General features: G+C 41.8%; 1 protein-coding gene across 1 annotated transcript; it reads right to left on the reverse strand.

Moving 5' to 3' along the window:
* Positions 1-27726, reverse strand: kcnn2 (potassium calcium-activated channel subfamily N member 2). Its single transcript, XM_038971221.1, has 9 exons — positions 26965-27726; positions 25452-25547; positions 16061-16479; positions 15537-15678; positions 12714-12824; positions 12409-12536; positions 9031-9039; positions 5658-5727; positions 1-276 (listed from the first exon to the last, which is right to left on the reverse strand). The coding sequence occupies exons 1-9, from the start codon at positions 27724-27726 to the stop codon at positions 1-3; spliced, it is 2013 nt and encodes a 670-aa protein (XP_038827149.1).
* Between the last annotated feature and the right edge of the window lie 132 nt (positions 27727-27858).

The raw sequence follows: 27858 nt of genomic DNA on the forward strand, positions 1-27858 counted from the left end.
CTAGCTGCTCTCGGAGGAGGTGGGTGGTGCCGTGGAGGACGACCTCCGTCTGGAGACAGACTGTGAGCGCTCAGGGCTGTGTTTGTCGTATGGCTGGAGCTGCACCTCCAGGAAGTCCCTGTGCTGCTGGCTGATGACCTGGCTGATAAGTCCGGGCAAGGCCTGCAGGTTCCCCAGCAGAGTCTCCAGCTTGGTCTCCAGCATGGCGATCCTCTTCTCCATGTCCTCCCCTCTCTCGTTCAGGTCTGAGATCAGGTCATACATGATGTTCTGAGTCTGGAGGAGGAGGAGGAGAGACACACAGTCAGAGTAAGAGGGTGAGAGGCTCCCAGAGCACGGGGTGCTTTAGGCTAGAGAGGTTGCAGGCAGTTGTAAAAATATTTATTTGTTTTATTTACCTTATTTTGCATATTTTATGAACCTTTATTTACACAGGCAAGTCAATAAATAAGAACAAATTCTTATTTACAATGACGATCTGTCCAGAGGCGAAGACAGCAGCGACGAAGAGAACAAAACAAAGACATCACAAGAATACACATAGACAGACACACATGGCAACAGTGCATTTGAGACATTTGAGGGGCAAATCCTGACTTAGTCAAATTTTCACTTAGTCGTGCATTAATGTCAAAAGGCTAAGTGAAATTTTTACTGAAATTGAAGTTAGGAGTTGCCCCTCAGCTGAGAAGAGAGAGCATGAAATTGATACTTCTGACTAGATACAGCTTGTGATTCATTTGATCATGGGTTGCATCATTCTAAGTATCTAATCATGCTACTGTTTCCCACTACAACGCTAAACTGTTCCCTGGAGATGTTGATTTTACAGGCTATTAGTTTGCACTCCTGTCAGAACTGAACTCAGTCTACAGCTATTCTCAGACAAAAGGGATACAACACAACTGTCTAGGTAACTGTTGAAAAGAGAACAATCTTGAAGTGCCATTCAAAATGAAATTATTATTCACTGTGATAAAAAGAGTGTTAAAAACACACAGCTGAGTCAATGTAGACAGAGACAGATCAACATAATATAAAAAATAGTGTGTCTGGACACAGGTAGCCTAATTAACATTTTACAGAGGTTCATCAGCACAACAAACAACCCACTGGGCACACACTGGTTGAATCAACGTTGTGTCCACGTCATCTCAATGAAAATATGTTGAACGAACGTGGAATAGACGTTGAATGGATGTCTGTGCCCAGTGGGAAAACTGGATGCTGAAGATAAGCAAATCAAATATGAATTGATAACTTGCAGAGAAATTCTGCTGTATACACTTACTAACTTCTGCGCCAGGAAGTTGATCTTCTTCCTCTCGAGACATGGCATGTTATCAAGCAGTGAGATATCCAGTTCTGTGGGGGCTGGAGAGTGGGAGTGAGGGCTGCTGTGTACCGAGCTAATGTTCACTATGAAAGTAATCACTGCCAGCCTGTGGCCAATGCCATCCATCATTCATCTTGTCCTTTTCTCATTTGGGGCAGGAATAATGGGTTGGGTGGCTTGTTTAGAATCACAGTGATCCACTGAGGACCAAAACAACACTGACAGCTATTCACCACTGACACACTCCAACTGGGGCAGATAACGTTTCGCTAGGTTGCATCACTACCACAACCACTCATCACTTCCTATGATGTTTTAAAAGAAAATCATTTTCCACAGATGATCAAGGAATTTAGCATTTATATGCTTAGAGAGATTAAATCTATATCGGAACTCTTGATGTATAGCCCATGAAATGAGGAACCAATTTTATGGTTGCCCCTGAATTCATGAAAATAACGATGGGACCTTGAGCCGACAGCAAAATGCAACATTTAGAGTTATTGCCCTGCCAAAACCAATCTGAGCCTCTCTCTGTAAGAAGTGAATTGTGGATAGACACATACAGTTGAAGTCGGAAGTTTACATACACCTTAGCCAAATACATTTAAACTCAGTTTCACAATTCCTGACATTTAATCCTAGTAAAACCTCCCTGTCTTAGGTCCGTTAGGATCACCACTTTATTTTAAGAACGTGAAATGTCAGAATAATAGTAGAAAGAATGATTCATTTCAGCTTTTATTTCTTTCATCACATTCCCAGTGGGTCAGAAGTTCACATACACTCAATTAGTATTTGGTAGCATTTTCTTTAAATTGTTTAACTTGGGTCAAACGTTTCGGGTAGCCTTCCACACGCTTCCCACAATAAGTTGGGTGAATTTTTGCCCATTCCTCCAGACAGAGCTGGTGTAACTGAGTCAGGTTTGTAGGCCTCCTTGCTCGCACACGCTTTTTCAGTTCTGCCCATACATTTTCTATAGGATTGAGGTCAGGGCTTTGTGATGGCCACTCCAGTACCTTGACTTTGTTGTCCTTAAGCCATTTTGCCACAACTTTGGAAGTATGCTTGGGGTCATTGTCCATTTGGAAGACCCATTTGCAACCAAGCTTTAACTTCCTGACTGATGTCTTGAGATGTTGCTTCAATATATCCACATTTTCCACATGATGCCATCTATTTTGTGAAGTGCACCAGTCCCTCCTGCAGCAAAGCACCTCCACAACATGATGCTGCCACCCCCGTGCTTCACGGTTGGGATGGTGTTCTTCGGCTTGGAAGCCTCCCCTTTTTCCTCCAAAAATAACAATGGTCATTATGGCCAAACAGTTCTATTTTGTTTCATCAGACCAGAAGACATTTCTCCAAAAAGTACAATCTTTGTCCCCATCTGCAGTTGCAAAACATAGTCTGGCTTTTTTATGGCGGTTTTGGAGCAGTGGCTTCTTCCTTGTTGAGCGGCCTTTCAGGTTATGTCGCTATAAGACTCGTTTTACTGTGAATATAGATACTTTTGTACCTGTTTCCTCCAGCATCGTCACAAGGTTCTTTGCTGTTGTTCTGGGATTGATTTGCACTTTTCACACCAAAGTATGCTCATCTCTGGGAGACAGAACACGTCTCCTTCCTGAGCGGTATGACGGCTGCGTGGTCCCATGGTGTTCATACTTGCGTACTATTGTTTGTACAGATGAACGTGGTACCTTCAGGCGTTTGGAAATTGCTCCCAAGGATGAACCAGACTTGTGGAGGTCTACAATTGTTTTTCTGCGGTCTTGGCTGATTTCTTTTGATTTTCCCATGATGTCAAGCAAAGAGGCACTGAGTTTGAAGGTAGGCCTTGAAATACATCCACAGGTACACCTCCAATTGACTCAAATGATGTCAATTAGCCTATCAGAAGCTTCTAAAGCCATGACATAATTTTCTGGAATTTTCCAAGCTGTTTAAAGGCACAGTCAACTTAGTGTATGTAAACCTCTGACCCACTGGAATTGTGATACAGTGAATTATAAGTGAAATAATCCATCTGTAAACAATTGTAGGAAAAATTACTTGTCGTGCACAAAGTAGATGTCCTTACCGACTTGCCAAAACTATAGTTTGTTAACAAGAAATTTGTGGAGTGGTTGAAAAACAAGTTTTAATGACTCCAACCTAAGTGTATGTAAACTTCCAACTTCAACTGTAGATGAACTGAGTCAAGAGTATGCCTCTGTTAATCATAAACAAATTAAACTGGAATGCATTAAATCTTTATAATATAACACTAATAAAATATGACCAGAACTCAGTGAAGGGTAGACCGGGACTGTAAGTATATTCAGTTGAGGAACAAAAATGCTTGTGTAATTGTGGGCTTATTTCACTGACCCAGATTTAGCCGACTCTGGGTCCAGGAAGCTGGACGTGTGGGTATACATAGGCCTTTGACCCAATGTATACCCAAAACCCCAAGTAGCTGAAATTATAATGGCTACCAACTGACTCCGTAAAACAAAGTGGAGAAATTAAAATAAAATGTAATAAATAAATAAATATCCTGCATTTTCATTAATGAAATGGTAATTCAGTTTGAGGACAAATGCTGAAAAAAGTGTTTAGGATACTGTAATTGTAGGCCTATCACACTATTAATGTATCCTGTATTAATATCCACTATTAATTTATTTATTTATTTAGGCAAGTCAGTTGAGAACAAACTCTTATTTCAATGACAGCCTACACCAGCCAAACCCAAACGACGCTGGGCCAATTGTGCACCGCCCTATGGGACACCCAATCACAGTCAGTTGTGATACAGCTTGGATTTGAACCAGGGTGTCTGTGCCTCAAGCACTGAGATGCAGTGCCTTTGAACGCTGCGCCACTCGGGAGCCCCAAATGCTTCATGTTGTGCCCGAAATTGCTACAACTGTAGGGAAACCACTGCTATGTGAGGGATTTCTCATAGCTTTGCAAAGGCTATGCAGCTGCCAAAGTTATTTTAAGTTCCATTATACATCTTCATCTATCCACGGGGAGCTCATGTACTGTGATGATTGATGCTATGCTGCCATCTGATGGCGAGAGCCACTTATGACATTGATTAAAGATGGCCGAATGGGCTGTACTAGTTATCTTCCCCAATCTTAACCCTCTCCTAACTCACTGTGAGCCTTCATAGCACTCTGTGATAGGGTGATATTAACTACCTAATGTATTTCGTGGCATGGTGGCCTGAAACCAGTTTGACTGTGGTGGACATTTGAATGTCAGTCCTCTCTCTCACTCCCTTCCTCTGTCATTGTTTCTGGTTGAATCCTCACATCAGACTCACAGCGTGTCTCCCTTTCCAGGTTAGTATACTGTGTTTTTTTGTTGCGTCAGGCTCTCTGCCTAGTCTTTCCCTAAGGTGTGTCAACGTCTGTTGTCACAAGATCACCACCAAAGAGAGATTTGCTGAAAGATAGCAATGTCTCCAGTACCATCAAGGTGTGGTTTCCCAGACACAGATTAAGAAAACTCCTGGACTAAAAAGCCATTTTAAGATTCTCCTTGACCATGCTTTTTAATCCAGGACTAGGCTTAATCTAAGTCTGGGAAACCAAACCTAAAGGTAAATTAGTTTGACGTACCTATCAGGGTGGGTATCCTGATCTCATAAAATAATATGCATTCCTTTATATAATCTTTAAAACAAAGATACTGTAGGTTTTCACCTACAACAAGGGGTGGAAATGGAGGGAACCTGGGGAATTTTTACATGTAGTTCATTTTCATTATTCATTTTGATATGTACAAATGCACTGATTCAAGGAATTTACATTGGAGGGTTCCCATAGGGATTCCCCCCCTTTTCCACCCCTGACAGTATGTATATCGTTCTATAATGTTTGAAACCAAGATACTGTATGTTTCCACCAACAACATTCCTGCATCTAGCCTGAGAGCCAGTCTGTTTAATGTGCTATCATGCCAACTCCTTGTCATTCATTGTCATGCCAATGAGTTGGCAAGAGCACAAACAGATCTGGGACCAGGCTGTCCTGCACCCAGTTCAAGAAGTAGAAATATAATGCATCTTATTTTCTTTCAATGACATTACACAACTGGTTCTTCTTAACATTCATATGGAAAGTCTGTTTATTTGACACCTGTAGACTTTGTTTGTTTATATGAAAATGTGTTATTAATTCCCCCAATGCATTGATATCACATGTATCACATGGAATCCTTCAAATCAAAAAGTGGGTTAGATAGAGATCAATCCAAATGCACAACCAAACTTCACAACCAAAATAAACTGGAATATGTGACGTTTGTCAGTCCAGCTTACCTTTGCAAGGTCCACTAGTGAGTTTGCTTGGTCATTCAGCTTGCGTTGCTCCATTTTAACACTTCTCAATCTGAACAGAAGACCATTCAGAACCCAATAAATGTATCTATTCGGTAAAGATGCGTTTAACAGATCTGTGCACACAGAAGGAATACACATAGAGAGCACTCACTCCTAGGACATGCACAGGATGTGTGTAGAGAATGCAGGATTGATTTCAGACAGTTTGATTGACTACATGCAAGTGAAGACCACAGAGTGGAGAAGCTGCCAGAGAGGAGAATGTGTCTATTACTGCAGTAAATCTCCAGCCCCTGAACTCTAGAAACAAAGACATATACAAGGGCTCAACTAGGTAGATACAATCTGTTGCAATGGGATTTAGCTGAAATAAACGATTAATGCAGTATATAAACTATCGACTATAGTCGTGGGACCTGGTTTTCTAACCATAGCAAACATTTATACACATGCTAAAAGCTTCATCCAAACACCTGGAAGACGTTTCTCTGTTTGATTCTCGTGAATTATTTAATCCACCTTCAAGTAAGATCATTTTCATTCTCAAAATAGAAAAATACTTTGTCAATCTGAGCTATTCCAACTAAAGTGCTGTGATAGCCAAACTCTACACAAAAGCAGGTATTAATTCATTGTTCAACATAAATACAGCATTGTAAAATATAATTTGATGATAAAATGAAAAAATGTATCATAAAAAGGATAAAAGATTACAGTAAAGATGCAGCTTTATGTCGTATACCAGTTATTGATAAAAGAGAACATCCACCTGGTACTGTATCTTATGTAAAATGACCTAGTTACTAACAGTGATATGCTACATTGTTACATAGTGAGAAACTCATCCAGCTGGTATGACGCCTTTCTGTCTTGGTGATGCAGACCAGTTAAAAACACAAAAATACACTTCTTCAAGAGCCAGAGTGAAATTAGTAACTTGCTTTAATCCATACAGCTGGCTTAAATAATTCAAATCTCCGGTTTAATTAGGCTACTAAAGCAAATGTTTATCACCCACACTCACTGGGGAGTCAAAAACAGCAACTGTAATCGGGATATCAAGAGCTCTTTTTTTCCCCCTGCAACCACCCGTTTTGCATGCTAAATCAGAATGAGACCAACACACACAGTGACCTGGAGGCATGAAAGTAACATAGCCCTTGTGACCAGCTTTTTCTTTCAGATAAAACCCAATGCCCTCAGACTAATTGTATAAACTGATGAGATGGGCTTTGAGTTAGCGGCTCTAATTAGACTGTGTGAATTTGAGGGTGTACAGGACCATAGAACAAGGAGAAGAACACGAGGGGTCTTCAGGGACCCTCTGCTAATAGGCCCAGATTCATCTAGTCTCATGCAATGGAGCATCATTGTTAGGCATTCCAATACAAAGGCAGAAATGTGTGGAGCTAGATGACAGGTTAGAGCAACAAGGGGCACTACAGGAGCCACTGAAGGACACTACAGGCAAAGGACGATGCCTCAACAGCTAGTGAGGGGTAGCTGTATGGCCTAAAAGAAGCACATTCTAAAACAACTAGCCAATGTTATTGCAAAAATAGCACTTTTATTGTTCAAGTAATCTGGCAAATTGAAAGGAAAAAAAGGTACCAGAGAGTGAAAGACATGAGAGAATCAACATTAAAATGTTTGTGCAGTTGAGATGTAAGACTTGTCAGAATTCTGCATTTCACGGTTGGATGACCAATAGCTGTCAAATGGTGTTGATGAACAAGGCAGGCAGGAAGCTGGGGTCAGAATGTGAAAGCATCCTGCCCACTCATGCTCAATATTCTATGTCCTTCTGTGATTCAGTGTTACTGTGCGGTCCTGGTATTTCAATTGGTGCTTATCTGCTTTGCTATTCATCAGGGGGAAAACAGTTATGCTAAGCTTTTCAATGCCCTTTTGAATTCTTTAAGGCAATCTCAATAGTGCTGCACCATAGATTTTCTCTGGGATGCTCTCTTTGTCATGACCCATGTTTACCTCGCTGTGAAAAGACTGATCCTAAATGGTCTTCAGTGTAATGGACAGGCCGTTCTGCAGCCCGACTCTGCCCTGCCCCGGCTGTGTCTGCCTGACTACTGGGATTCATGCTGTGTCAGTTACAGCACAATATCTTTAAAGCAGGACAAGATCCCGGAGGCTTACCCCGACCTTCCCCTCTAAGGTCGTGTCCCTGTCTCACACCTCCACTGAGTTACCAAGCTAACGGACGCATGCTGCTTCCTGTCCCACTTCCTTCTGTACATCAACCTCCCTCCTGCTTCTATCCCTGCCTCCTGGATAGGCGCAGGCTCCAGGGGACTGTCAAACTGCATTATACAGAGGATGGTCTGTGTGCCTGCCAAATAATCCTCTCATCTCCTCCAATATATTGTAAAACATCTGGCTGTGTACATGCATCATGCTAGTTGTAGCTAGACAAATGCGTCACACCAATGTGATAAACTAAGGCCATCATACTAGACTAAGGAGAGTGTGGCTAGCTCGGTGCAGCTATGAGCTACATACCAGGTCTCTGTTGAAAAATAGATTTTATCTTAATGAAACTAACTGGATAAATAAAGGTTCAATAAATCTGTGAATTCTACTGGCGCATTCATAATGGCCACTGTCTTTGTTGCTACCAGTCATCCAAGAGAGAAATGGAGGGAATGCAACTGTAACAGACGTCACAATGGTTTCACAAGGCGAAAGATGACCCCAAGCCCTAGTTAATGTAGCCAAGGCAGATTGATAGGGGGAGTAAACATTGACCTGGACAGATATATTCTATTCTGTAGTTATTAAAGCAAGCCTCTCCTCTCCTCAAGCACTAGTGGTCATCCTTCGGTTCATGAAAGCACAGTGCATTGGAGTTTAATCAGTGGCTTGCTTTCTGATTAAATATCAAATTCTCTTCACATTCATGCAACAGTGGAAAGAATAACACCCTCCATCACCCATAATTGAAATTCATCAAAGGAAGATACATGGGAACATTAGCATTGATGTTTAATTGGCAGATGTGTAACGCTTTGATAGAAGAAAAGTAGGGCGGAGTTGATCGAGAGGTCTTGCTTGTCTAAATATACCATGCTGAGTTTTTGTAGGCTAGTCACTAATTAAAATCTTAACGGTGTTGTGCAACTATATAAAATGAAATAGTGTTCCTGACAAATGTACATTATGTGACATTGTGTGATCAATCATTACTCGATGGGAAATCAAAATGTGTAGCTATGGTATGAATTTCACTTATCAAATGAAGGAGTGTAATTTTTTGTCACATCACTGAGTCAAAAAGGCAAGCTCTCATTTGCATGCACACAACATTTCTGTAGCTACATGTGAGGCGAAGACTTACTTTCGAGCTCTATTGCATTGTGTCGACAAACAGGAAAAAAAGGAAACATAAAATAGACAAATGAATTATTACAACATCAGATAAATGCATCCAGATGGCAGGATCAGTCTCCAGTTCAGGCCTGGGTACTGCAACCTGAATCCCACTGCTGACATTTTGAATAACACCAACACTGACATCGACTTAATACCATCATCACTATCAGCAGCATCTTTTTTTTTTACCCCCTTTTTCTCCCCAATTTCATAATATCCAATTGGTAGTTACAGTCTTGTCCCATCGCTGCAACTCCTGTACGGACTCAGGAGATGCGAAGGTCGAGAGCCGTGCGTCCTCCAAAACACAACCCAGCCAAGACACACTGTCCGCTTAACCAGCCGCACCAATGTGTCGGAGGAAACACCGTACACCTGGCGACCGTGTCAGCGTGCATTGCGCCCGGCCCGCCACAGGAGTTGCTAGTGCGCAATGGGACAAGAACATCTCTGCCGGCCAAACCCTCCCCTAACCCGGACTATGCTGGGCCAATTGTACACCACCCCATGGGTCTCCCGGTTGCGGCCGGCTGCGACAGAGCCTGGACTCAAACCAGGATCTCTAGTGGCACAGCTAGCACGGCGATGCAGTGCCTTAGACCACTGCGCCACTCGGGAGGTAGCAGTATCTTTTTACCTCACAGCTATGCCTCACCACAGATAACCAAGGAATCATGGGGTTTAAAACTTCAATATTCCTGTCACATTAATCTGATCCGGCTCCTGCTAGCTACTCCCCGAGGTCCTGTCCTAACCCTCCCCTACAGACCGGACCAGTTTATCAGACATGCAGCACTGTCAGACCAGGCTCACTGAGCGAACCAATGACCAGACAGACAGCCATGGCAGTCTGACACGTTCTCTAGCTAACATTTATCTTGGTTTTTCCCAGGAACACTGCAGAGACCATGGAAAAATAACAAAGTTACCTCCTCCTCCCCTCGGACCTGTCCCCTAAATGCTATTGGTGGAGGATCTTACAGGGCGATTGATATGGCTCAGGCCAGAGGAGGAAGCATAGGGATTATTCATACTTTCCCACCACTATTGCGTCAAGACAGGTCACTGACCCCTCTCCAGCCCTCCACTTGAGTAGCATCGCATTAGAGCAAACCAAGACTGTTCTCAGGACAGGCCTGGTTGTAGCTAGGTATGTTCGAGTTGCGTCAGGGACAATTTTAGCTAACCCTAACTCTTTTCCTAACCCTAACCTAATTCTCCTAACCTGCCACGTTAATTCTCCTAACCTACCACATTAATTATACGAGCCTGCTACGAAAAGTCGCTTCTGCTAGTCAAAACTGGCAGACCTGCCCTGAGAACAGTCGTGGTTTCCACTAATGCGATACAGCTCCATTTGAGGGATGAGCATGCTCCCAGGCACACCCTCTCTGTGGCCACTGACTCTTCCCAACACACAGTGTATGTACATCCTCCCAGGCAGCCCACACTTGGAGCTGAACCCTGCAGCTGAGGCCACAGGCATCACTTAACACACACCAGGAGGTGCTTTCTAAACCCCAACTCCTCTGCTAAGACCCACTCCCTCTTAATACAGCTTACTGAGCCTGTATAAAAGGGGAGATGGGCAGGCCCTTGAACAAAGTAGTGGAAGTGGCGTTTTACAACTGAATCTGGTCCTGTGGAGATTCTGCCAAAGCTCTGATGGTTTCCCAGTATTAGCTCATCCTAGAGAAGAGGAGGATGACATGATATGCTGTCATTACCACAAATAGCCTGAATTCAACTATAAAGGTACATAGTAACTCTGCCTGCGCGACTATGACAGAAGCCTATAAAACAGCCGCATTTTGGATGGGGGTTGCAGCAGAAGCAGCCAATACTCTCTACCTGAAATCCCTTTCAAAAATCGAAACTCTTAATGTCATCATGGTAAATGATGCACGAAGAAACGAATCATGAGCAAATTAAAAGCTCCACACAGGAGACCAAACAGACCCGTTAACACATAGAAAACACATCACAACACAGACAATATATCAAACAAGAGAACATTTTCACTATAGCATATGATTACAATCAGACCCTAGTCATCATAGTAATGTAAACCAAATCTGATCTCAAAGAGGAAAAATATATAATTGCGTTTGATATGATAGTCAGTTGCGTAGTTAAAAGGGGGGAAATACAGTATTAGAAGTAGGCTTAGGCTTGTAAGACAGCTTCGGTACACCAAGAGGAGAGGACATGAAAATCAATAGGGTTTTAGAGATAGAGAGCACTTGCATTCTCCCTGTAGACTGTCTAAGAAACTACCTGACAGGTAAACTGGCTAATCATAAGGACACACGCTAAAGGAACAACTCAGAGTGTAGGCCCAGAGGTCAGCATGACATTTGACTCAGACTTTAGGTACACAACAAAGACACTCACAGTCATCCTGACAAGCAATAGAACTGGCAGACCCTTACATCATGGTGATGCAGGATGAGATAGAGGGGGAGGGAAGAGGGACCGATAGAGAGAGAAAGATGAGAGGTTTTACTGTCACCGCTGAGAAGGCAGGGGAGTGAAAATGGTCCTCAAGAGTTTATCATGAATAGTTTAGGTTATGGTAAAAAGGGTCTGGGCCCTTCCCAGCACATCTGTCATGGTTTACAGTTGCTTTGAAGATACTAGATTAGACAACTCGTAATTAAGTGCAGATAAGTTATCAGCAATTGAGAAAGATCTCCCAGTCATTTTACATTCTCCTGATCTAATAAGTAAATTGCTTTCATTAAAAAAGATTGAATGACTACTTTGCAATTATAGCCTACCACTTTGCAGTAGCACAGTAACACCACTATAACACCATTATATAATGATATAGAGTTTATCAGTTAGCATCAGAATGATCTTACTACCAAGTCAACTTTAAAGTTAGATCATTGACCTATGAGGGTTTCTGGAAATGTTTGTGCATACTCATATAGCATGACTGTTTCTATAATTCATTATTTCTCAAAAGAGAAGTAAATACATTCTATTTGCATATCATCTGCATAATTTGTGTAACTGCCATTTAGATATCCCACAGTATTGACCTCTGAGCTGTTAAGAGAGCACAACTGACATGTTTTGGAACTAAACACTTCCTGACACCCTTCCAACTTATCAATATTACAAAACAATGGAGTGAAATGAGCAAGGAAAAAGAAAAACGGTAAATATTCCACATTGTAAATATAGATTTGGGCTACAGGTGTCAAACAATTCAGCTCTCAGGTTCGTATTCTCATCTTTGATACTGTATGTATGAAAAAGTGTGAGACTGCAGATACCAAGGTGGAATACGTATTTACCACACTGCCAGGAGCAGAGTTTTAGGCAGGGTACCTACTGATGAATGGCTTGGAGGAATTTCCTCTGGTGCTTCCTGACTCTGGCATGGTCCATCTTCCTCACCAGTTTGGTGTTCTTGTAGATGAGCCACGTCTCCCTGAGTACATTTGCAGCTGTGTTTTTCACCTGACACACAAAGAGTAGGGTTAGAAACACCGTTCATGGTAAATAAAATACTCCTGTAGCCATGTTCAACCATGCTTGGTCTTCCTGAAATGCTGCACAATAGGGAAACGGGGCAGCTGAGATTATTGTTTACAATTTGAAAATGTAAAACGACATGCAAGTAAAGTATTTACTTACTCTTTTTGTCAGCTGGGTGTCCATCATAAAATTATGAACATGTTTTTCAGCTTTGGTTAACTCCAGTTTCTTTGCAACCACAGCCACTACCAAGGCTGTGCAGCCAGCTCCCTGGGAGGAACAATAAATAGACACCGTTATAGAGGTTGACTTTATTGTGTCTGTTTAAAAAGATGTAACCTACTTTTATAAGCATAATATTAGGAAATTATGCTTTAAAAAAAAGGTTCTCAAATCAATATCTTCTGAATATACATGAATCTGCACTGACACCCCACCGGAGATTTTAAAAAATAAATATTGTCAGGTTTAAAAAAAAAAATCTGATACCCAAGGGCTAGATTTCTTTTCAATTACCTCATAAGCAGCACTGAAAAAGAGATGCGCAGTGGCATGAGAATGTAATATAATTTCTGCAATAACCTCTAAGAATAAACGTCCCCATAGGAGAACCCTTTTGGGTTCCATGTACAGATGTCAGATCTTAACTTGATCACTCTTTTAGCACAGAGAATTTTCAGGAAATTCAGTTGAGCCTTGCGAGTACCTGAAAATGAGCAGTTCTCTTTCTCTCCATGCGGGGGCAGTCGAGTCATTTGGATCAGGGCTTGCTATCAAAATCATTTTCTCTCTCCCTCGCTCAAACGCTAGGCCTAGGTCCTATTACTGCAACGTTCAAATGTACAAAAATGTATCTGAATTGCAGCTATACACATCAATAACCGTTGTTTTATATAGCTTAATAACACCAGATAGATATTGGTCTCCACTAGGCTAAGTGTCAAGTGTAGCCTAAGGTCAAAATTTATTTCAATTGCCTCCCGAGTGGCACAGCGGTCTAAGGCACTGCGTCACGGTCTAAGGCACTGCGTCGCAGTGCTTGATGCGTCACTACAGACCCGGGTTTGATCCTGGGCTGTGTCGCTGCCTGCCACGACCAGGAGACCCATGAGGCGGCGCACAATTGGCCCAGCGTTATCTGGAGCCAGGGTTAGGGGAGGGTTTGGCCAGCCGGGCGCACGCACGCACGCTGATACGGTCGCCAGTTGTACGCTGTATATTTTACCCACGGTCTTGATAAGAAATGACCTTACCAGACCCTTTTGGATAACATAAATAGGAAACTAATAAAATAATAACAATAGGCTACACCAACATTAGTTTCCATTCATACAAAGAGTCGGGTAAACTGCCACGATAGATTTGCTGTGGTAAACGAGAAAACACTTTGTACGGAATTCTATATTGGATTATATTGTACGGAATTCTTGTCAAATAGATGAATTTCCCCTAGTTTGTTAAAAAGGACTAAGTTGTTCCGATTACAATACCAGCCAGAGGGCGAACATATCTCGATTTACTTTTGTTGCAAGCAGGACGAAGGTAACACCGACATCATATTTCAGGCAGCGGTAGAGGTGACCAATAAAGGTTGCAATTGAGATCAGCTGTGCAGGTGAATTTAGAGCGTATTGATGGTTTAACGAGACATCAGCTGGCGATAATCTAGTGCCATCGATGGTTGCAATAGGCCCCTTGTTATTTGATTATATTCCAATAGGCTACATTCTGTAGGCTACCCGTTAGCCTATCATTGGCACATAATGAAAGATGTGAAAACGGATAATATGCTACTGTGTTTCCCTGTCAGAGTTGATGAGCTGATTTGGGCCATCAGTTGATTGACAGATGTAGCACTACTGTAGAACGATACACTTTCCTCCAGTGTGGATGCTCGTCCACGCTTTATAGTTAGGCTATGTATTCTGGTCTTTGGATTGAAAGCCTGTATTGTGTGGCTTTAATATTTAATTTCGTAAATCTATGAAAATGTTTATGCATTTGAGCCTACCCAAAGACGACTTTGTTGAGCTGAGACACTTCTTTGATGTGTAAATTATCCGACTATTTGTTTTACTTCTTGAAAACATTGAAATAAATGCAATTAACTTGTGGGCCCAATGAGGACTCAGGCTGGACGCTACATCGCCCAGCACTCATGATGCTTGGAGTGTGCTGCTTAGACCACTGCTCTATGGCAGTTCACTAAGAATACTATGAATACTGATGATCCATAGGCATGTAATTTTTTATAATTTAGTTTTAAGCCTTCCCCAAACCATGGCCCTAACCTTAACAACTCTGAATTAATGCCTAAACTGTTAACCTTTGAGTTGTTTCTGTTTTAACCCTGTAACCGCTCAGAATAAATTCATAAAAAATAGATGTTCATCCATGTGTCAAAGGGCAGGGGGCCAGATTCGAACTCATACTAACTCTGGCATAGGCTTTGTGTGCTGCGGTCAGTGGCTGTAACCGCAAGATCACACAGGCACTGAGGCGACCAACATAACGTATTCTGCCTATTGCTTGCCTTCAACATATAATAAAACAATTGATTAAAAAAAATAAGATTTTCCCTCACGAAAAATACATCTACCCCTACAAATATGTTAATTTATGATAGTCCACATAAGAATTAACACGAGACGCACGGTAGCCTGTATGTAGCCTACATACGGTAGCCTACAATGTAGTTCTGCTTCCAGCTGCACCCCTGGCGGCGATTCTAACCACTTCTTCAGATATTCAAATCCTCCTGCTGCAGGATTATTTTCCTCCTGCGACGAAAGGGGTCAAATTAAATTCTACATCTGTATTCTACATCTGTAGAACCCTCCGTGGAAAGGGGTCTACATGAATCCCGAAAGGGTTCCCGAAAGGGTTCTTCCTGGAACCAAAAAGGGTTCTCCTATGGGGTCAGCTGAAGATTTATTTTAGGTTTTAGATAGCACCTTTTTTTTGTAAGAGTGTAGGGCTCACCATAATACCAGTGAGGAGACAGACTCCTTTTCCACAGTAAGTGTTGGGGACCATGTCCCCATATCCAATGGTTAGAAAAGTGATTGATATCAACCACATGGCTCCTAGGAAGTTGCTGGTTATGTCCATGTTGTCATGGTATCTGGAATGGAAGGTATAGAGTCAGCCTGGAGTCAGCTTGTCAAATACTTACACGTCTTATACATCATATGTACAGTACATCCATGCCTCATTCATGTGCAATATAAATAAAGTGTAAACAGATTCTCCTATCGCCTAACAGGACGTAAACTATGGGCCATAATTGTGTATCCCTTGACATTCCCAAGCAGAAGATATGCATACAAAAATGGTGGTATGGCTGGGAATGTGAGGAGGGAGCACTATATCTGGATGTAAGCCTCCAGTAGGATGCACAACGAGTTAACCTCTGTTCCCCCTGACCAAACCATGGTGTCTTATTTATGTTTCATGCAGTGCTTTGTGCAGCATAGCGTGACAGCGATAGGGCAGCAGGTCCAGACCTCTCGCAGGCCCTCACGGTCCACGCAGCGATGATCCACAACGAGATGGTAAAGACCAGCAACACGGTGCCAGGGCAGATGGTCATCAGGGTCTTCATGACGAAGCGTGTGTTGAAGTTGATTTTGTTGAGCGCCCCGATACTGCGGGACGAGGCGTCTGTGAAGAGCTTGCTGTGGAGCAGCATGACGCGGGCGATGAGATACAGCCGCAAGAACATGGGGATGGACAGGATGATGTCCACGTCCGCGTCCGTCTTGGACGGGGTGTAGGAGAAGGCCAGACGTGCTGTCCAGGTGAAGGTGTAGTTCCCTGGGATGGGGTGGATGGCGCACACCAGGATCTCCAGGCAGATGAAGAAGATGCGCTCGTAGGTCATGGCTATCCTCCAGTCATCTGCTGCATTGTCTACCATGAATAACTGAATAACAACATGGATGGAGAGGGAGAGGGAAGCAGATGGAGGTTACTGAACTAGCTCTGGTTAAATGCAGCCTTGCATTTGAATCCTTATGGCATCATTCTAAATTGATAAAAACCATAAACCATTACGAGCACACTCAATCAATGGAAATGAATGAACTCAGGTTTCTGACTGATTGCCGTTCAGTGATTCCAATTACTGTTAGCGTTCGCTACACTCTTCACACTGTTCTGTCATGGAAGTCTATGGGACCTCCTGCATGTGGCTAACATTTCCGACTTCAAAGCATTAAACTGATGAGAACATCTGCCACCTCCCACATTAGCATAGGTCTCTTATCGCCTAGCCACAGAGCAGAAGGTAGGCCACTCCACTGGGGGCTTTGATGTGGACTGATTTCACTACCTTTAATGACTCTCCTCTATCCTATCCTCCTCTATCCACACTCAGCCGTGCTGTACACCTCCTCTCCATCTCCTCTTTCCTCATCGGCCTCCACTCCTTTCCACTTTTTCTCCTCATAAACACCTTTCATCTCTCTCACTCCAGTCTAAAGCTATCCACCAGTCCCGCAGTTTATTGCTCAATGCTTCCATCCACCCTGAACTGATGCCCTCATTGGCCTCGTCCCCTACCGACAGACCAAATACACCCCTCAGTGTAATTCAATCAAAGTGATCTATCTGACTGTGTTTATGATCTACAGATAAACTACTACCCTCTGTCTCTAGAGATGGTTTCCTCCCTTGCACCTGGCATACTCCTCTGCAGATGGATTGCAGACTAAATGAAATCGAGCAACGTTAGCTTCCTCTCTACAGTTGTCAAATCATTCCCCTCTCTGACACGCAATACCGATAGTCCACCTCAGCCGCTCCCTCCTGCACTCAATCACCTCAAGGTCTATGGGTTGTATATGGGCTGTCACAACTGGTGGGAGATACTTCACAAAATGTTGCCGTTATCAAATTTCAGAGCAATATTCACCGTGACCTCAGCCATTCAATATAAAGGGAAATTTAACACGTTTTAACTGAAGCCATCCTATGATGCTTCAATTATTGGCGCTGCGTCTAGAGATATCTGTCCCTCCAGTGTGTGGGGAACATGATTATCTAAATCTGTTTTTGGTCTTTCGTCTGACTTTTCAAACAACAGTTCTGTTTGAGTTTTTGTAATTGGTCCTGTAAAGTATGTGCTTCCCATGGCTCCTACTGTCTTCCCCACTGTCTAAACCTCTGAATAAGAATGAAAGAAAATGAAATATTCAAGATCAATTAATCTCAAACAAAATGAGAAGTCTGAAATCTATCACATATCAGCCAAATATGTTAGCAGATCAGTCAAAACACCAGAACGTTTAATAATTCAGATTTCTCTATGAGCACAAAAACTTGGGAGATAAATAAGTGAAGTCACACATTATGACTTGACATCCTGCCAACTAACCCCCATTTAGTACAACTCTAGGATCCTCATTAGAGAAGAAAATGCTTTCCCATTCCTCAAAGTGTAATGGCATCAATGACCTAGATCATATATTTAGCGATAATACATTACTAAATCTTGAATCATTGAAATATATATATTTCCCACTACCAAAGAAAGCTTTAATTTCACATCTTTCGCTCTAGGACACCCTGAAAATAACAAATGTACACCTGAAAATTGCGCTATAGTGCCACCCACGTCTTGTGATACAAACAGATATGCATCACGAGACATGACCCATAAGTCAATACATTGCATTCAAAAGTTGCTGATAAAGCTGCATTGGGTGAAATGGTGAAAAACTCAGACAAACAGGCAGGCAGGCAGGCAGGCAGGCAGATAAACTCACAGACAGACATGTCTCTGTCTCTCTCGCTCTCTCTCTCCATCTCTCTCTTTCTCCCTCCTCTCTTCCCACTCCCTTATTCACCCCCTCTCTCCCCCTCCCTCATGTGCCCCCTTCTCTTTCTCTCCCTCCTTCTTTCCCTCCCTCCCCCTCCTCTCATCTCTCTTTATATTCCTCTCCCTCCCTCCTCTCTCCCACCTCCACCTCTAGATGTGCGTCAAGGGCATTGACGCATCAGTCAATACATTCCATTCAAGGTAAAAGAAAGTTGGTGATAAAGTTACAATGGGTAAGTTGGTGAAAGACTCACAGACAGACAAACATATACACTCACAGACTTTTTTGCCTTGAATGCAATGTATTGATTTATGCGTCACCTCTCGTGATGCGTATCTTTCTGCAAAAGTATACCAGACTCACACTTATCAGTTGATACCAGGCTAGCACTGCACATAATACAGCCTTCCAATCCCACAGGCACACTGACACTACAGCCACCTACACCCCATTGCCACACAAAGAACATTCCACTGGAACATCCTGGCAAATGTCACACTCCCATTAAAGCTAGCCTGCAAGCCAAACGCTTCCCATCGAAAGCTACAGGAAATCCCAACCGTAAACATCATTGCAGCATAGAGCATCATAAAGAAAACAACACAGAGGCAGAGTAATACAGATTTCAAGACGAACGACTCACATTCTAGCTCAAACTACATTGCAGCTACGTATACAAAACCCTCCCACGCAACATCTCTACCCAATTCATTCATCAAAACACCACATTGGAAGGTTCCCCCACAAGTATAATTATAAAGCACACAACTATGTGCCTGATGCCTATACTAAATACATACTGTGACAACATCTAGCTCCTTGAGAGCACTGACATCTGTCAGACTTCTAGGCTGTGCGATGCTGTAACACTAACCAGGCTCTCTGTTGCTATAGCCTTGATTTGGTAAGTCTTTCCAAGGGAGTGTAACTTAGACATGGAAACACAAGCTGTTACTCCACTATGTGACAGACGCTATCTTACTCACAGACCTATGCCATCAAAACAGTCCAAACAGAATATTGTCTGCACACAGCACGAAAGCTCTCATTTGTATTTGAGACAACAACTCAATGTAACAAAATAAAACGTTTTGCTTTAAAACAGTGTAATTAAACATTTAAAAACAGGTCATATAAGAAAAGCCTATTGGTCTGTAAAAGCAATTATGGTAATTCATGACCTGAAATACAATACTCAAGAGCTCTTTACCTCTGAGCATCAAAAATATTCCATGCTAGTGGCAGAAGCACTAGTTATGAGGGAGAGGGGGAGTAACTTACAGTTACAGTACATCTGCAGCGGAAAACCTGGAATTATGTATGTGGCTTAAGAAGGGACAGCAGTCAAGTCTCTTTCTACAGTATATCATACGCACATACAGTATAACTTGTCCAGTTCATATCCTCCTAGAATAAAAAGACGGAAGGGGTTTATGGCTTACTACGCTTAAAAGGTCCTCAATGCTACGACAAGTCCATCCCATGATCCATAGCCTAATAAAGAGCAGAGCAAGAGGGACCAGAGAGGGACGCATAGAAAATGGCCTGTTGACCCGTGCTCACGCACCAACGCAAACACACACAGAAGATGATCTTTATAACAGAGAGAAAGAGCAGTGTCGCTACGCATGGTGTCCTACAAGCAGAGCCCCTGTAATGCACAATGATAAGACACAAAGATCCAGAGTGACCGATTCCAACCAAGCCAATCTCTTCAAATATAGCCTCCTGTCACGGTCCAGTGGCTGCTCTCAGATGGTTGGCTTGTCGTCTGATGGATACAAATACTGTTTAATCATTAAGGGACTATTCCCCTGCTCATCACGGGAACGCTGCACCCACGCCAGCCGGGGTGAGCCTAAGCCACAGTGCTGACATCTTTGCCCACACCACACCATTAAGGATGTCCTGAGGTCATCCCATTCCTTAGCCTCTCTGTCGGCCTTCTTTCTTACAGTATCCATAGAAGCTCACCCTGTGTTGGTTGCAGCCTGGGTTGGTTACTGGTTTCAGTATGCTCAATATAACTAATGGAGTCCAGCTCAATATTTAATCTGTCTGTGTAATGTGGAGATGGGAACATATATCTTGTCACTGAGCGAAAGAAATCGCTCAATCTCATTAGTGAATTAGGTTCAGAGGTTCAGCCCAATTAGAAATTCATGCAATGGTTTATTTATGATATCAAAGTGAGGCACTAAGAGGCTACTTTGCTGAGTAAATCTCAAGCTGTAGGTTACATTTTAATTTGCATCTGAAATCAAGTGATTACTGAATGCGGAGCATTCAACTGAAATAAAAAATCTATATGAAAAGATAATATCATAAGTAAATCTCCCTTTGTTTGGAGTGCTCTAGCTGGAGACGTTTCTCATATCAATTATATAACATCTATGTTTCTGATCATATAATTGATCATGGGATAGCAAACATGATCAATTAATAAACATTTGGATTCTCATCCTGTTCAGAGGCAGAGTATATGTGCCCTTGAAAGCCTGTTTGTTCAGTGAAAACATTGAGATCACCAGCAAGCAATGGTTATCTGACTCCAGTCTGGCGTCTCAGGCAGAGGACAGATTTCCCTGTGAGAAACGCACAGCCTCTCCTGCAGTTACACCACAGCATCTTTAATACACACACACAGCACAAACACACACCATCCAGGACAAACTAAGCTCGACAAGGCTGGGTACATTGACTTCAATACAAAACCTAGGAGGCTTGTGGTTCTCAACCCCTTCCATAGACTTACTCAGTAATTATGACAACTTCCAGAGGACGTCCTCCAACCTATCAGAGCTCTTGCAGCATTAATTGACAAGTTGTCCACCCAATCAAAGGATCAGAGAATGAATCTAGTACTGAAAACATAAGCTACAGCTAGCTAGCACTGCAGTGCATAAAATGTGATGAGTAGTTGACTCAAAGAGAGAGAAAGACAATAGTTGAACAGTTTTTAACAAATTAATTTCTTCAGAAATGAAGGAGAAGCAAGAGAGCGCGAGAGAGCGAGAGAGAGCGCGAGAGAGAGAGATAGCTATATTTCGTTGGTAATATTTCTTTTCACTTTCACTTACTTTCCTAGCGAATACAGCTTGTTAGTTTAGCGTACTCAAACACCCGGCTCAAACAGAGAGGGATGCTATGTTAGCTAGCTGGCTACGGCTATCCAACAATGGAACTCTTCCAAGTCAAGGTAAGCTTTTGGCTTTATTAACTTATTGCCACCGGGGCCCGCCGGTGTAACTGCTTGCAGACTCTACACTGTACTGCATGATTGTAGCAGGTTTACTAACGTGCTAGTTCTAACGTTAGTAGCTATGATGTTAGCTAATATGGTGACAACGATGTAGGCTGTGTGTAGCGGTTAGCGGTTATGATATGAAGTCCACAAGCGAAGGGAAAAGGTGAGCGGGGGAGAGCTCGTAAATGCAAGAAGGAATTATACAACGATAAAAGGGATCATACTGTTTGTATGTGACTGCTATGAAAGTGAACTGCGTTTAGGTATGATCAGGGGTGTATTCATTCTGCCGATTTTGTTTAAAAAAAAATCTTCAACGGAAGCAAACGTACCTGAGTTTGTCCAATAGAAACTCCCGTTTGCAACTGTTGGACTAATGATTACACTTAGCTAGATGCAGGCAAGAGTGTGCAAGGTATTGAATGTGTCAATGTCTGTCAATGAAATTGATCACTCAAATTTCTCTCGACCATTGCATCTACACTACCATTCAAAGTTTGGGGTCACACATTATATATGGCTTCTAATTGGAGAGAGGAGTCTTGAGGGTCTCTGAACTTTGAGACATCACACAAGGAAAATGGAGAGAAATCCTACTAATGCACCATGTCACTGATCACTGCCATCTTAAAGGGATACTTCAGGACTTTGGCAATGAAGCCCTTTATCTGCTTCCCCAGAGTAAGATGAACTCAACGCAATGACTGGAAGTCTATGGTAACTGCTAGCACGCTAGTAGATACCATAGACTTCCATTCATTGCTCTACGCTATTTAGCATTGGTTTGCAAAACTACCTCTAATTTTCTTCATAGCATACTGGATGCAGAGACATAAAAATAGTATCTATTAGTGCATCTGACTCTGGGGAAGTAGATAAAGGGCTTAATTGCCAAAATCCTGAAGAATCCCTTTAATCTAGAAGACATGTCCCTGAAGCCTCCCCATGTCCAAGAGCTGTCCTCAGACTGACCTAAGGATATTTCCAGCACTATGAGGACAGAAACTAAAATCAAGAGCTGTCTAACCAGCCAAAAAAGTGTAGAAGTCAAATATTCCCTGTTTGTACAGTTTGGATAAGTAAATCACTTCAAAGGAGCTAGAGCAGAGTGTGGGCACCTCTCTTCAGTCTGAACTATGCATATATATTTGACAGGCATCTGTGAGTACAGATGGATGTGCATGTATAATATATCTCAATGAGGATGGAAAACAGCCAATATTGAGAGGACAGGATAGGGTGCACGCTCTGTGGTAGAGATAAGGTTGGAAAATTCTGGGAACTTTCAATAAATTCTTTGGTTTTCCAGAAATCCTGGTTAGAGGGTTCCCTAGGTAGAGATATATACCAATACTACAACTACTGATACAGCTGCAAGTAGCAATAAAAGTGCCATTGAGTGGGGTCACAATCAACTAACTAAGGAGAGTATTGAGTAATAATATAGCTGCAAACAGGAATAACAGCAGATATGGAATTTAAGTGAGTGTCACTAATCAAGGTGAGAATTGCTATATTGAGTCATATACCAGTCTGAATAAGACTGTGGAGGATATGAAAATCGAATAACTGAATGTAAGCCATAAAACGTATCAATCTGATATTTCTAATAACAACCCCTCAGCGTATTTGTGCTTTTTCTATCGTCTTAATAGTCATTCAAAATACTCCATTCCCTTCGATATTGTCAGCAAATCGGTTGACTCAAGGAAGTCTAGTTTATGACATGTACAGTATGTTTATTAAATAACAGAAACACAAAGGGCTGAAACCAAAGGGCTGAAACCTAAGGGCTGAAACCAAAGGGCTGAAACCTAAGTGAGAACCCTGGAAATGATACCCTCTTGGAAGCTTACACTGCATTCTATTATGTAAACAGCAATAGAGAACCTTTGCTGAGGACATGTAAATGGTTTTGTTATGTATCAAAATATGGTATTGATCCGTATGCGTTTCTATCATCCCTTGCAAAGAAAACTTTACACTAGGCCATTTGAAAACTTTACAGTATGCAATTTGATATTTTTACAGTAGACCATTTGAAAACGTCACAGTAGGCAATTTTAAAACTTTACAGTAGGCCATTTTCTAAGTTTACAGTAGGCCATTTGAAAAGGAGACACATTTTACTGTTGAGCTGTTTCAATGATTGATATCCCTCTGGGGCTTGTAAGCCCTAAATATAACAAAGAGGCTAATGAATACAGACCATTGTAATTCAACAATACAAAAGATAATGAACTAGTGGCCTATTCACACACTGTATCCCTCAAGCTAAACCAAATGAATTCTACTCCAAAATTGAACCCAAATATAGTCATGAGGAAAAGTATGATTATTTCATGGACTTGACACAAGTAATATTAATTTGATAATGGCAGGATTTTCCTTGCACATAATCTTTATCGCTACATGAGGTTAATCTACTTTGTTTTACAATGGTGTTTGAAAAGAATGTACATAGCCTTCATGTTTTCTCGCTGTTTCAAAGAAAGGAGACTGCATAAGAAGAGTATTTTTATGCAGCCTCAGCATGGTAAAAAAAATGCTTGGCATAGGCAAATGTATTTCTTCTCTGGTCAATTTTACTCAGGTGGAGCAACGTAATAGGTTCCTGACAATACCGTAATATATGTCCACCTCTCGACAAGCCACACAATTGAGGGTGCACCATTCATTATTTTAATTAAGTGGTTCTACAACCAAGAGAGACATAAGTGCTGAATTGCAGGAAGAAAAAACATTAAGTAATGCAACAACGCTCTGACGCAAGGTCATAAAATTGAGTTTGTCCAAGTGCTCGAACCGTTCAAGGAAGCTGACAATCCAGACCAGTTAACCCCTGAAGGTTTGGAAGATGCAGGAGCCAATCTTGAGATGCAAGTGCCAGCCACTATCATAGTAAAATATTGATTTGGCTGCTGCTCCTATTCTACCCACTGATTCTCAAACAAATTAGAATAAGTATTCTCCAATAAATAAGATTATCTTTCTCATTGGGTGTTTTAATATGTTGAAACATATGTTCATATGTTTTAATACCTTTCTTGTTAGGGTGTTTTAATATGTTATCAATTATTGTTGAAATCACAAATACCTAAAAGACTACAAATGAAATAGAAATTATAACAGACTGAAGTAGACAACTTCTTAAAGCTAAACTCTCCAGATTAGATAAGAATAAACCATCAGAGTGGGCAAGGAATGACATTCCATTAGAGCAACATAGAAATTCATTTTTTGAAGCTATTTGTTCACAAAGTCTCCAATGATAAGAAAAACCTGGAGCAATAGTGTTTTGGTGATGATAAAGCAACTCATGTCATTAAGGTATTTATAAGTCAGTTTAAGTTTTCAATGCCACATAATTAGATCATGTCACCCGCTAAAGAGGAAATGTACTTAATTTGGAAATAATCAATTTCATTTCAGAGTAATTTCACTCAGTGAAGTCAGTGAAATCGATTTATCGCATCAATGTTGGAGCTAGAAACATAAGCATTTAGCTGAACCTGCGATAACATCTGCAAAATATGTGTACATGACCAATAAAATTTGATTTGGTTTTGATGTCTTGGATACAATTATTCTGCAAACTCACACTCATACTGATAAGAAATGTTTTAGTCATTTAGCAGATGCCCTTATCCAGAGCAAGGAATGACAGTAGCGAGTGCATAGATTTTCATACTTTTTCTTACTATGCACTTTGACAGCATGGTACACTTGGATAGCAAATGTGTAATAACACTATTATGACACTATTATAACCACAGCTAAACTCTCAAGGGATGTGAACGACAATGACATGAAGAATAACCATGTTACCTGAATCTCCCTTGCGTGGTATATGATAATCAGACCAAGAAGAATGATTGTAGAAAGGCTTATCAGGCATTTTAGAGCTAATGAATACAATGACTCCTGTAAAGAGAAAAATAACAATAGTAATGCAACAACACATCTATTCATGCAACAAACAGTATCTTACAAAATAGAAATATACTATTATATATTGAATCATTAACATTTCAGGAAACTCCTGTAAGATAGGCCTACATATTGGATTTGCACATAGCTAGTTCAATATAGTACAAGGCTACAGTATATTAGTAAAGCCTAGCACATCATACTGTAACACTTCCTTTAGTTCTATATCTTCAAAACGTGAATGCTGACATGCAAAACATTTTGGGACTGTATCAACAGTGGGCTAATGAAAAAAATACCAAAAGATAGTTTTTTAGTGGAGTTTTCCTTTAAAGCCAACAGAGGACATCCCTTTAATGCTTGAGAGATCATGTGTCACTATATCAATGGAGTTTGTAAACCCACTTGGCTCAAAGAGTAACCTGGTCTCAAAGCATTTTGTATTATTCGGTATGTAAACCCGAGACACTCCATTTAGTATGATATGTTACGTTTCGTATGGTATGTATTCATTTGTGGATGTACATCACTCATTTCATATGATATGTTAAGAATTACAATTCGTATTATATTGTAATGAAACAGGCAGGGAGCAGGTCTCGAACCCTCGACCTTCTAGCCCGAGGTGCGGCGCGCTATCGACTGTGCCGCAAAAGCATGCTCGTCCGGCAATGTCGATTTCTTATAAACCCAGGGTCGTTACAATATGTTACGAAATTGCAAAACATACATTATGTTACACATTTTCCAAATGCACAATATGTTACAAATTTGCAATATGACAATGTTTCGAACTTGTAAATGTACAATATATTACGAATTTGAAAAACGTATGATATGTTACGAATTCTAGTTAGGTGGCTAGGTGGCTAACGTTAGCTAGTTGACTAACGTTAGCTAGGCTATGGTTGAGGGTTAAGTTTAGGAGTTAGCTACTAGGGTTAAGGTTAGGGTTAGCTAGCAAGCTAAGTAGTTGCAAAGTAGCAAGTAGTTGAAAAGTTGCTAATTAGCTAAAGTTGTCCGTGATGTGATTCAAACTCACAACCTTTCGGTTGCTAGAGGTTCGCTTTATATGCCCACCCATTCACCCTGACCGATCACCCTATGTAACCGTCTGTCTTATGTAAACACACCAAACGTAACATATCATACCAATTTTTGTGTCTAGTCTATGAGACCAGGTTGCAAGAGAGAGACCAGCCATGCAAGTTATGGCTGATCAGATGGTTTATGGGTTAAGTCTTCACTGTCTAAATATTTTATGTGTAAAGAAAACAAGTCGACTATGCTACTACTGGTTTAAATCCCTTTAAAATTAAACTTGCGGTTTTTCCTGGTAAACTCGACATGCCAGTCAATGAATCCTTCTGACCAAGATGGACCTGCAGCCTACCGGGTTTGAGTTACGCACCTTTCCATAGGCTCCCCATGAGAGTTCAGTCTCTATAACCATAACTACGATCCCAAACATCCCAAAGATCAAAGCATAGTCGCTGAGACGCTTCCTTTTCTCAAACAAGGCCCTTCTATGTCCAAGCTTTTGCCCAATGTTCTGGTTCTTCTTTTTACCCGATTTGCTGCCACTGTTGTTACATCCACCCCCTCCGTCTCCCGATGCGTAAGGCATTAGGGTGGTGGAATTGTTCTCCGGTTTAGAGGCTAGGGTGTCCGACGCATCTGCGGTAGAGATTGGTTGTAAAGGCTGGGATTCGGAATCAAACTCGTGTAGGTTTCTGCGGGACGAGCTCAAGTTGCTCAGCGGTCGCATAACGCCGCCGTTGTATCTGCAGCTACTCATGGCTATTTCGTTATACGAGTTACTGTCTCTGTGGCTGCTGCTCGGGCTGCCCCACTGCCGATTGTGGCACTGCTGATGGTAATGATGTCTGGATGAACTACCATGACTGGAGGGCGTGAACTCACAGACGCTAAACTGAGAACCTTGCCTCGAATAGGTTACGGATGGCGTCCTTAAAGTTCCTTGAGTGTTCGGCGACGTCCCGCGAAAAACTAGGCTTTTTCTTGCATCACATGTACAGTTATTACAGGTGCAGCATTGGTTGCGCTCCTTCGTGAGCCGTTCCTCTCGTCCGCAGTAGTGCTGGTACTTACAGCGATGCTGGAACTGCTGCTCTTGAAGGAAATCGTTCTGCAACTGCAAAGGGGTTTCCATGTCAGTGCTGCTGTTTAAAGCAGCAGTCGGGTACCACCATACACCCGCCGAAGGGCGTTGTGGTATGTCCTGGAGGACAGCTACCGAGCAAGATTAGACCCATTTCGGCTCCTGTAGAATGTAAGTGATGGC

The sequence above is a fragment of the Salvelinus namaycush genome, chromosome 31 (genome assembly GCF_016432855.1).
Source record: "Salvelinus namaycush isolate Seneca chromosome 31, SaNama_1.0, whole genome shotgun sequence".
Classification (NCBI taxonomy): Eukaryota; Metazoa; Chordata; class Actinopteri; order Salmoniformes; family Salmonidae; genus Salvelinus; species Salvelinus namaycush.

Coding starts and splice junctions, on each gene's coding strand:
- kcnn2 (XM_038971221.1), bottom strand. CDS start 27,726: ATGGAAACCCCTTTGCAGTTGCAGAACGATTTCCTTCAAGAGCAGCAG. Junction 16,480..25,451: donor ACCACGCAAGGGAGATTCAG/GTAACATGGTTA, acceptor GTTGTTATTCAG/TTATTCATGGTAGACAATGC. Junction 277..5,657: donor CACTAGTGGACCTTGCAAAG/GTAAGCTGGACT, acceptor CTCCTCCTCCAG/ACTCAGAACATCATGTATGA.